The sequence below is a fragment of the Tursiops truncatus genome, chromosome 17 (assembly GCF_011762595.2).
Source record: "Tursiops truncatus isolate mTurTru1 chromosome 17, mTurTru1.mat.Y, whole genome shotgun sequence".
NCBI classification, from domain to species: Eukaryota; Metazoa; Chordata; class Mammalia; order Artiodactyla; family Delphinidae; genus Tursiops; species Tursiops truncatus.
In genome coordinates this window covers 42589858-42602384 of record NC_047050.1, presented here as the reverse complement: position 1 = coordinate 42602384, position 12527 = coordinate 42589858, and the positions used below count along the sequence as shown (strand labels likewise).

Genomic DNA, 12527 nt, shown 5'->3' with positions numbered 1-12527 from the left:
ACAATAATAGTAGGAGAGTTTAACACCCTAATGACATCAATGAACAGATCTTCCGGTCAGAAGAATCAATACAGCAATAGAGATCCTAAATAACACAATGGAACAGATAGACTTAATTGATATTTTCAGGACATTACATCCAAAAAAACCAGAATACACATTCTTTTCAAGTGCACATGGAACATTCTCGAGGATAGACCACATAGTAGGACACAAAACAAGACAACAAGTTTAAGAGGACAGAAATTATTTCAAGCATCTTTCCTGTCCACAATGGCATGAAACTAGAAATCAACCACAGAAAGAGAAACAAAAAAAATGATTACATGGAGACTAAACAACATGCTACTAAAAAAAACCAATGATCAATGATGAAACCAAAGGGGAAATAAATACCTTGAGACAAATGACAATGAAAACACAACCATAGGGCTTCCCTGGTGGCACAGTGGTTGAGAGTCTGCCTGCCGATGCAGGGGACACGGGTTCGTGCCCTGGTCCGGGAAGATCCCACATGCCACGGAGTGGCTGGGCCCGTGAGCTGTGGCTGCTGAGCCTGCGCGTCCGGAGCCTGTGCTCCGCAACAGGAGAGGCCACAACAGTGGGATGCAGCAAAAGCATTTCTAAGAGGGAATTTCATACAGATCTTCCTCAAAATCAAGAAAATCTCAAATATACAACCTAACCTACCACCTAAAAGAATTAGAAAAAGAACAAACAAAACCTAAACTGAGCAAAAGGAAGGAAATAATAAATAACAGAGAGGAAACAAATAAAAGAGATTAAAAAAATAGAAAAAAAATCAATAAAAACAAGAGCTGGTTTTTCTTCCTTTTTAAAAAATATTTATTTATTTATTTCATTGGACCAGGTCTTAGTTGCAGCATGTGGGATCTATGCTGCCATGTGTGGGATGTCAGTCGTGGCTTATGGGATCTTTTGGTTGTGGCATGTGGGATCTTTAGTTGTGGCATGTGGGATCTTTAGTTGTAGCATGCAGGCTCTTTAGTTGCAGCATGTGGGATTTAGTTCCCTGACCAGGGATTGAACTTGGGCCCCCTGCCTTGGGAGTGTGGAGTCTTAGCCACTGGACCACCAGGGAAGTCCCAAGAGCTGGTTCTTTGAAAGGGTAAACAAAATTAAAAGACCTCTGGACAGGCTCACCAAGAAGAGGGGACACAAATAAACAAAATAAGAAATGAAGGAGGAGAGATAACAACTTATACCACAGAAATACAAAAAAAAAAAAAAAAAAACCCTAAGAGAATACTATGAACAATTATATGCCAACCAAATGGACAAGCTAGAAGAAATGCACAGGTTTCTAGATATATACAGCCCACCAAAACTGAATCAAGAAGAAATAGATAATTTGAACAGACTGATGAGTAGAAGTGAAATAGAATCTGCAGTTAAAAAAAGAAAAATCCTTCCAAACAAAAGTCCAGGACCAGGTGGCTTCACTGGGGAATTCTACCAAACATACAAAGAACATATCAATCCTTCTCAAATTCTTCCAAAAGACTAAGGAGGAGGGAACACTCCCAAAGTCATCCTATGAAGCCACCATCACCCTGATACCAAAACCAGACAAAGACACTATCAAAAAAGAAAATTACAAATCAATATCTTTGATGAATATAGATGCAAAAATTCTCAACAAAATATTAGCAAACCAAATGTAACAACACATAAAAAAGATCACACACTGTGATCAAGTTGGATTCACCGCAGGGTCACAAGGATGGTTCAACATATGCAAATCAATCAACATAAGCAAATACACCACACATCAACAAAAGAAAAGACAAAAACCACATGATCATCTTAATAGATACACAAAAAGCATTTGACAAAATTCAACATCCACTCATGATAAAACCTCTTACCAAAGAAGGTATAGAGGGAACATATCTCAACATAATAAAAGCTAATTTATGACAAGCCACAGCCAACATAATGATCAATGGGTGAAAAGCTGAAAGCCTTCCTGCTAAAATCTGGAACAAAACAAGGATGCCCACTCTCACCACTTCTATTCAACACAGTATTGGAAGCCCTAGCCACAGCAATCAGACAGGAAAAGAAATAAAAGGTATCCAAATTGGAAGGGAAGAGGTAAAACTGTCATTATATGCAGATGACATGATATTATATATAGAAAACCCTAAAGACTCTACACAAAAACTGCTAGTACTGATAAACAAATTCAGCAAGGTAGAAGGATACAAGATTAACATACAGAAATTGGTTTCATTTCTTTACACTAACAATGAAATATCAGAAAGGGAAAGTAGAAAACAGTCTTAAAATTGCATCAAAAAAAAATCTAGGAATAAACCTCATCAAGGAGGTGAAAGACTTATATGCTGAGAACTATAAAACAATGATAAAGGAAACTGAAGATGATCCAGATAAATAGAAAGATAGCCCATGCTCTGGGACTGAAAGAATTAATAGTTAAAATGGCCATTCTACCCAAAGCAAACTACAGATTTAATGTGATCCCTTTCAAATTACTCATAACATTTTTCACAGAACTAGAACAAATATTTCAAAAATTTATATGGAACCATAAAAGTCCCAGAATTGCCAAAGCAGTATTGAGGAAAAAGAATAAGCCTAGAGGCAAAACCCTCCCAAACTTCAGACATTACTACAAAGCTACAGTGATCAAAACAGTGTGGTATTGGCACAAGAAACAGACATATGGATCAGTGGAGTGGAATAGAGAGCCCAGAAATAAACCCACATACCTATGGTCAATTAATCTTCGACAAAGGAGGAGAAGTCTCTTTAGCAAGTGGTGTTGGGAAAGCTGGACAGCTGCATGTAAATCAATGAAGTAGAACACTCCCTCACACCCTACACAAAAATAAACTCAAAATGGTTTAAAGACTTAAATATAAGACATGACACCATAAAAGTCTTAGAAGAGGACATAGGCAAAACATTCTCTGACATAAATCATACCAATGTTTTCTTAGGTCAGTCTCGCAAGGCAAAAATAAACAAATGGGACCTAATCAAATTTATAAGCTTTTGCACAGCAAAGGAAAGCATAAACAAAATGAAAAGACAACCTACAGACTGGAAGAAAATATTTGTAAATGACATAACTGACAAGGGCTTAATTTCCAAAATATACAAACAGCTCATACAACTCAATAACAAAAACAAACAAACAACCCAATCGAAAAATGGGCATAAGACCTAAGTAGACATTTCTCCAAAGAAGACATACAGATGGCTAATAGGCACATGAAAAGATGCTCAACATCGTTAATTATTAGAGAAATGCAAATCAAAACTACAATGAGGTATCACTTCACACCAGTCACAATGGACATCACTAAAAAGTCTACACAAAAAAGAGGTAAAGAAGATATCTCTTCTTTCATGCATCTGTTTAAGGAGAAATGATGTTTTGCATCCTAAATTTAGTTCAGAGAATCTGATTTGATAAAATATTGAGACCTTTCAAAATATTTTTATTTTCTCGTGTCATAGGGAAACTTGTATGAATATTTACATCTATTGCTAACTTGTTATCTATGTAAGTAAATCTGTACTTGAAGATATGACTTGAATAAAGAGTCTCAGAGACTCTAAGACTTTACAAATTATTGCCATGTTCTGTGATGACAATTTTCAAAAGAAAACTGAAATTCTGATTGGTTACCTTACTGGTCATTTTTTGTAATAGAAATAACAGTGTAACTGGAATCTCTATATTTCTAAACTGTATAAATTCTTGTAAATTTCTTCTGTCTGAACAGAATAAAATAATTGGCACTCCCTCCCCGCACCAAAAAGACTTGTACACATAATAAATACTGGAGTGGGTGTGGAGAAAAGGGAACCCTCCTACACTGTTGGTGGAAATGTAAATTGGTGCAGCCTCTATGGAAAACAGTATGGAGCTTCCTTAAAAAACTAAAAACAGAGTTGCCATATGATCCAGCAATCCCACTCCTTGGCATATATCCACACAAAACTCTAATTCAGAAAGATACATGTACCCCAATGTTCATAGCAGCACTATTTACAAGAGCTAGGACATGGAAGCAACCTAAATGTCCATTGACAGATGAATGGATAAAGAAGATGTGGTACATATATACAATGGAATATTACTCAGCCATTAAGAAGAAAGAAATAATGCCATTTGTAGCAACAGGGATGGACCTAGAGATTTTCATACTAAGTGAGGTAAGTGAGAGAAAGACAAATATCATATGATATCACTTATATATGGAATCTAAAATATTGTACAAATGAACTTATTTACAAAACAGAAATAAACTCAGACATAGAAAACAAACTTATGGTTACCCAAGGGGGAAAGGGGATAAGCGGAGGGATAAAGTAGGAGTTTGGGATTAGCAGATACAAACTATTATATATAAAGCAAACAACAAGGTCCTACTGTATAGCACAGAGAAATATTCAATATCTTGTAATAAACCCTAATGGAAAAGAATATAAAAAAGAATATATATGTATATGTATAACTGAGTCACTTTGCTGTACACCAGAAACTAACACAACATTGTAAATAGATTTACTTCAATAAAAATTTTAAAAATTTAAAAGTTAAATAAAAAAAGAACTCCTACAAATCATCAACTAAAAGACAACTCAATTTAAAAATGGGCAAGGGACTTCCCTGGTGGCACAGTGGTGGTTAAGAATCTGTCTGCCAATGCAGGGGACGTGAGTTTGAGCCCTGGTCCGGGAAGACCCCACATGCCGCGGAGCAACTAAGCCCATGTACCACAACTACTGAGCCTGCACTCTAGAGCCCATGAGGCACAACTACTGAGCCCATGTGCCACAACTACTGAAGCTTGTGAACCTAGAACCCGTGCTCCGCAGCAAGAGAAGCCACTGCAATGAGAAGCCTGTGCACTGCAACGAAGAGTAGCCCCCACTCGCCACAACTAGAGAAAGCCTGCACACAGCAACAAAGACCCAACGCAGCCAAAAATAAAAATTATTAAAAAAAAGGGCAAAGACTTGAATAAACATTTTTTTCAAAGAAGATCTACAAAGGCAACAAGCACAAGAACCTGATAAGGAAAGACTTTAAAAAAATCTGACTTTGAATATAATGGATTTTAAGGGAAAATGTGAATGAATCCTTAGCCTGAAATGGAAACTTTCATCAAATAACAAGCTTTAAAAAAAAAATTATGACACGACCTTAAATTTGTAATAATTGCAGTGTAACAGTGGTGGTACTAGCACGCTTCCAAGCAAAATCATCAGCTACAATTACAAAATATATTTAATGATCATCATGAAATGCAGAATACCAAAACACTTAAGTTGGGCATGCTAAAGACTGTATCATCAATTGCTCTTCTGTCAATGAAATATTAGAACGTGGAGAAAGTTTCTCAGCCATTTCCCACCTGCTGGCCATATTCCACTCAAGGGCTGGATTCTGAGAATTTCTTTCATTCTCTGTTAGCACCCCTCCTGCGCCACTTTCCTTCTCTGGTTTTAGTTGATCCCACTGCGCAGTACCAATATTGATGGACTGCAGATCTATTTGGTATTGTCTGTCTTCAATTTCTGATCCAGGGTCTCGAAGAATTCCTAAATTCAAGGCTCTCCTGTAAAGGCAGTGAAAAAAGTGAACCGATAAAATAAGTATTCTATGTTTACTTTTCTTGCTAACATCATGTTATTACCTTTTTTTTTCCTTTGGATTACTGGGTTAATCAAATCTATGAGGCAGGTATTAGAAAGTTACCACATACTAATAACTTGTAAACATACCCAAAACTTAGCACTTAACAGTATCTATCCTATAATGATTTCTTACATTATTCCCAGCACTGCTATTTTTCTAAGTACTTTCACATTTATGATTTAAATCCTTGAGATGTTGTGAGGTCATATTATTATCTCCATTTTTACTAAAGAGAAAATAATGCAGAGAGGTTGAAAGACTTAGTCAAAGTTACTGAGCTACTATGTGGACAAAATTGCAACTTAAATCCAGGGTTTTGCCTCAAAACCCTGTCTTCTTTGCAATGCTAAACACCTGCTAAACACCTACTTTCCCTTCCTCAGCACTCTGATGTCTTGTTAGGAAAGGTGATGAAGGCTTTCTAATCTATTTAACTCCCCTACCTTTTGCCTTTGGTCCTTTATATAACCCATCATCATACAGACTAAATTGTTGACAAGAGTACATTGCTTATTGATGTAGAAACACAGTAAGGATTACTGGTCCATATAGAGTTGGAACTTTGATCTTATTGGACCCAAGGCTAAGCAAATGAATAAAATTATCAGCAGCTTAAAGCTAGATTAGAGGAAGTAAATGGTTAAATGTTTCATGAAGGTTTTAGACTGAAAATAGCAAGGTAGTGTGGTAGGGTGGGAAGAAAAGCATTCAGGATTCAGAAGCCGGATAAGACTAAGTTTGTGTGAGTTTGTAATTTTTTAGTTATGTTGGTTCACAGATGCTTTAAAGTGAGTAATCAAAAGGAAAGTAACATTTGTCCCCCATGAAAGTTTCAATCAACACAAAAGTGAAATTACATAGAGGATAAAAATAGTTTTACTAGTATAGATACAATTGCAGTGATTAGAAAAGAAATACAATTAATTATATCAATTGAATACTAATAAAGCTAATTAGTGGAGGGAGAAGGGAGGGAAGCACTGAGTCCTAGTGTGAAAACTACAGAGAAACAGTATGAATGTGATCAAGACTACCTCTTGTCTAAGTAAACAGTGTGGGTCAGACCATGCCCAGAAGCTTGTCAAATACTGATGGAAGGTGGATGACCACTGAGACTCAAGATGGCAGATGTCTGGGCCAGATGCACAGGAATGGAGATGGCATGCATTAGGCCAGGGAAGGTGAGGGCTAAGGCTAATGAATTCAAGTGAAGAGAGGAGCAGGGAGAGGACTGCAAGTGAATGAACAGGCAGCTCAGGCAGGGAAATATCACAAGGTGTTAACGATAAAAAAAAACAAACAAAAAAGAGAACAGGGAAACAAACAGGCATTGGTCAAGAAGTCATAGTGGGAACCAGAGAAACTGAATGAATGGACTCTCATTATTCCTAAGGTAAGAGCTGAACCTGGTTTTTGTTTTCTTTTTTCTAACTTAGAAAATTACAATCTAGGAACGGGCATGCAAGGAAAGGTGGATTGAAGTTTTACATGAACCCAAGAATTGCCTTAAAAAAAGGGCCCATAAGATCGGCCATGAACCCTTTCATTTTGCCTTAATGAAGGCAAAGAAAAAAGGAGTGAATGGGGGTGCAGGTGAGAGGGAGCAACATTGTGAGTACACCTATTTCGGTCAAATGCTCTCCTTTCATTTGAATATTGGCGTAAACCTGTTAATTCTAAAGGCACAGCTCGAACTTCACTTTCTATGAAGCCTTTCCTGACCACCATTTCTTCAAACTCCCTTCCTCCCAAATCTGTGCTCTTAGGGTCCTTCTGTACTTATAAGTACAAGAATATCACAATGACCTGGCGGTCTTTCTCAATATAGCATACATTTCTTTCTTTTTTTTTTTTTTTTTGCGGTACGCAGGCCTCTCACTGTTGTGGCTTCTCCCGTTGCGGAGCACAGGCTCCGGACGCGCAGGCCCAGCGGCCATGGCTCATGGGCCCAGACGCTCCACGGCATGTGGGATCCTCCCGAACCGGGGCACGAACCCGTGTCCCCTGCATCGTCGGCAGGCGGACTCACAACCACTGTGCCACGAGGGAAGCCCCTAGCATACGTTTCTTGAAGTCAGAAACTACATCTCCTAGTAAGCAATCAATAAATGCTGTTTCAATTCACTGATTTGAACTGACACAAATGTTTACAAATCTCAAGTGGAGAATCTATCTGTCCACAGCAATAAGAACACACAGTCTTTAGACAGTAAACTGCTGCTGCAGGGCCACGTAAACTCTGACATACAGCAAATATCTTTGGCAGTGGGTGGCCTAGCTTATTTCCCTAGATTATTATTCCCCATATAAAAGTTATATTTACTTATTTTAAACTAGCCAATGCTTTCTACAATTTACATAAATTCCCTAAGCCTACTTTTAAAGAAAAAATACTTATAAGAATCCCTTTGAAGGAAGAAAAAGTATGTTTGGAAATAAAATTAGTACTATATTAAAAGACAAACAAAGCAACCTAGCCCAACATTAACATCAGCCTTTCTATTTTTCTTGGCACTTGCAGAAACTGCAAAGTCATAAGATAAAAACCAGAGAAACACCAAATGTCATTAGTTTTCACCTACGCTTGAAATGCCCCATATTTACTCTTGGCCTTAAATCAAGCTATTTTCCTCCTGTCATCTGTCTGTGGAAAACATGACTTTCCACAGTTCTTCTTCTCATGTAAAAATGGGTTGTATATTGAGCAATAGCTTAATACTTCTAAACATGCTAATTTCAAACTTTTAAGTTTTCTAAGAACCAGGGTTTGAGATTTTATACTTTTCTTTCTGTTTGCTTTTGAAATTGAAAAATATACTTGTCATTTTAACCTGATTTGAAAGTTCAGAGAAATGTACAGTATATGGGTATATAAATCCAACTTAAAAGTTAATTGCAAAACCATTTAAATCTGAGATGTAGAAAATAGGATAAGCAAAAGACTCATGTGAACTCTGGTCTCAGATTTTTCAATGATCCATGAGCTTGGAGAAATTATTTAACTTCTCTGTTTTGATTATTTCAATATTAAAACTATTATAGAAATAAATAAAATGTATGACTGAAAATTAAACTTTTTTTTTTTTTTCTTTTGCTGTACGCGGGCCTCTCACTGTTGTGGCCTCTCCCGTTGCGGAGCACAGGCTCCGGACGCGCAGGCTCAGCGGCCATGGCTCACGGGCCCAGCCGCTCCGCGGCATGTGGGATCTTCCTGGACCGGGGCACGAACCCGTGTCCCCTGCATCGGCAGGCGGACTCTCAACCACTGTGCTACCAGGGAAGCCCGAAAATTAAACTATTCATAAAGAGGTCCATTATAAATTTTATGACCATTCCTGAAGTGCATTATGTTATATGGTTTTGAATGAATAATATATCTAATTGTCAACTAATCATAGATGCATGGCACCATGATAAAACAAAGTCAACTTTTCTAATTATGAAAAAGCTATTAATGAAAACCACAAAGATAAATGCTCTTTAATATTTCCATGATTACCTGTTTCCAAAATATGGCATATTAGAAAGTCAGAGTGAATCTTCTGATTGAAACAAGTAAAATGCTTGCAGACAATTTAAAGCATCTTTTAAAACACATTTCAGAGCTGGCACTAGAGAACAGAAGGTGCAAACCCACCCCAAAAAAGTGAAATTAGGAACACTAATAAATAAGCACCTGCCAAAGCCAGCTTTTGCTCTTAGGGTTTCTGCTGAATTCTGTAGAGAGTGATTTTCTGATAATCGCACAGGAGGAGATAAAGCTCAAGGCCCACCTAAGGAGATGGATGAATCTATTTATAGGAGACTGCATAAAAAGCAGGGGTCACAAAGGGCTACATCAACCTTCAAAGGGTGAATTAAAAACAGCTCTCCTAGGAAGACTTGTGATAGAACAGTTCTGTGTCTTGACTGTGACGGTGGTTACATGAATGTACATATGCGGTGAAACTGCACTAAACTAGACACACATATAGACATATAAATACAAATGATTAAAAATAAAACTGGTGAGGGGAGTCCCTGGTGGTCCAGTGGTTAGGGTTCCATGCTTCCACAGCAGGGGGCACGGGTTCGATCCCTGGTCAGGGAATTAAGATCCTGCATGCCACATGGCATGGCCAAAAAACAAAACAACAACAAAAACCTTGTGAAATCTGAAGGCAATTGTGGATTGTACTGATGTCAATTTCCTGGTTTAGATATTGTCTTATAGTTATGCAAGATCTGAAACCATAAAACACCTAGAAGAAAACACAGGGGTGTCTGCTCTATGACACTGGTCTTGGCAATGATTTTTTGGATTTGATACCAAAAGCAAAGGTAACAAAAGCAAAAATAAACAAGTGTGACTATATCAAACTAAAAATCTTCTACTCAGCAAAGGAAACTGCCAACAAAATGAAAAGGCAACCTCTAGAATAAAAATATTTCAACTATATGTCTGATAAGGGGTTATACTCAAAATATAAGAGGAACTCATATAACTCAATAGCAAAAAACAACCCAATTAAGAAAACCAGCAAAGGATCTGAATAGACATTTTTCCAAAGACATGTAATTGGCCAAAAGGTATTGATACATGAAAAGGTGCTCACTAATCATCAGGAAAATGCAAATCAAAACCATAAAGAGACATCACCTCATACCTGTTAGGATATCTATTAGCAATAAGACAAGGGATAATAAATGCAGGGAGGATATGGAAAAAAGGGAACCCTTGTACACTGCTGGTGGGAGTGTAAACTCATACAGCCACTATGTAAAACAGTATGGAGGTTCCTCAAGGAACTAAAAATAGAACCAGCTATGACCCAGCAATCCCATTTCTGGGTATATATCCAAAAGTAATGAAATCATTAATCGCAAAGAGATATCTGTACTCCATGTTCATGGCAGCATTGTTCACAAAAGCCTTTTCCATACCTTGTATGGAAACAACCTAAGTGTCCATCAATGAATAAATGGATCAAGAAAATATGGCATCTGCAGTTGACCCTTGAACAATTTGGGGCTTAGGGGCACCAACCCTCCAAGCAGTTATGAATCCATGTATAAGGTATGGTCAGCCCTCCATATCCACAGTTCCTCCTCCACAGTTCAGTGGTTCTACATTCACGGTATTTACTACTGAAAAAAAAAAGTGTATGAGTGGACCCGTGTTGCAGTGTTCAAGGGTCAAATGTATATACAATGAAATATCATTCAGTCTTAAAAAAGGAAAATCCTGTCATTTACGACAACATAGATAAACCCAGAGTGCTTATTTATATTACACTGAGTGAAATAAGCCAGAGAAAGACAAATATTGCATAATATCACTTATATGTGGAATTTAAAAAAATGTCAAATTCATAGAAGCAGAGAATAGAAAAGTGGTTGCCGTGGGCTATGCAGTTGGGGAAATAGGAAGAGGTTGGTTAAAAGGCACAAACTCTCTGTTATAAAATGAATAAGGTCTGAGGATATAATATATAACATCACGGTGAATATAGTTGATAACATTGTATTGTATAATTGAAATTTACTAAGAATTTGCTAAGAGAGTAGAATTTACATGTTCTCACACACACACAAAAGGTGATAGATGTGTTAACTCAATGGGGGAATCCTTTCACAATGTATACATGTATCAAATCATAAAGTTGTACACTTTGAATATCTTACAATTTTATTTGTCAATTATACCCCGATAAAGCTGGTGAAAGGTTACACTGAAGGGAACTGGGTAAAGGGCTCACAGGAGATGTATTTGCAACTTCATGTGAATCTACAAGTATTTCAAACTTTAAAAAGCTTAAAAAATGGAAAAAAGCCCTCCTAATGCCCATGCTGAAAGAGACAAGGTAACTTACCAACTTACCCATTTTGACCTTAGACTTAGCAAAGGGTAAACAGGGGGAAAAAAAAATCCCTCTAAGACTTTGCCATCGTAAGACAGCACTTGGGAGGCTGAGTTTCCAACGTGGCATGAAAAAATTTTAATTTGGAAAGGCTTGTGCCAGGTAGACAGTGCTACCAGATGACAGGTAAAAGGAAATTCTCTTGAGATGAACTCAATCTGAACTCAAAGAATTTCTGCAGATTTGGTTCCAAGTGAAATGAGAGACTAACAGATACAATGGGCAGAAGAAACAGACCCTCAAAGACTTCACAAACTGGATTAGTACACATGAAATATAAAATAATTGTTTAAAACGAAGAAAAAAGGTTTTTAAAATATGAGCAGGATCAAGAAGATATACAAAAGATGTTCCACATCATATGTCAACAGGGAAAAGCAAATTAAAACAAAAAGATACCATTGCACACCTATTAGAATGGCCAAAATCCAGAAGACTAACAATACCAAATGCTAGTAAGGATGTGGGGCAACAGGAACTCTCATACACTGCTGGTAGGCATGCAAAATGGTATAGCCACTTTGGAAGACAGTTTGACGGTTTTTTACAAAACTAAACATACTCTCACCATATGATCCAACAACTGCACTCCTTGGTATTTACCCAAAGGAGGTGAAAACATGTCCACACAAACACCTGCACCTGAATGTTTATAGCAGCTTTATTCATAATTGTCAAAATTGGAATCAACCAAGATGTCCTTTAGTAGATGGATGGATAAATAAACTGGGGTACATCCTATTATTCAGAAAAAAAAAGGAAATGAGCTATCAAGCCAAGAAAAAACTTTAAAGACAAATTACTAAGTCAAAGAAGCTAATCTGAAAAGGCTACATACTGTATAATTTCAACTATATGTCATTTTGGAAAAAGTAAAACTATGGAGACAATAAAAAGATCAATGGCTGAGACAGGTTAGTCAGGGG

At 37.2% G+C, this 12527-nt stretch overlaps 1 protein-coding gene across 4 annotated transcripts in view; it reads right to left on the bottom strand.

The window, feature by feature from the left end:
• Nucleotides 1-12527, bottom strand: part of VPS13B (vacuolar protein sorting 13 homolog B) — a 797029-nt gene that overhangs the window by 318585 nt on the left and 465917 nt on the right. For all 4 annotated transcript variants that reach the window (XM_033843006.2, XM_073794625.1, XM_073794626.1 and 1 more), the window contains one exon: nucleotides 5418-5621. In XM_033843006.2, coding sequence (XP_033698897.1) covers nucleotides 5418-5621 — 204 coding nt within the window. The remainder of the gene's footprint in view (nucleotides 1-5417; nucleotides 5622-12527) is intronic.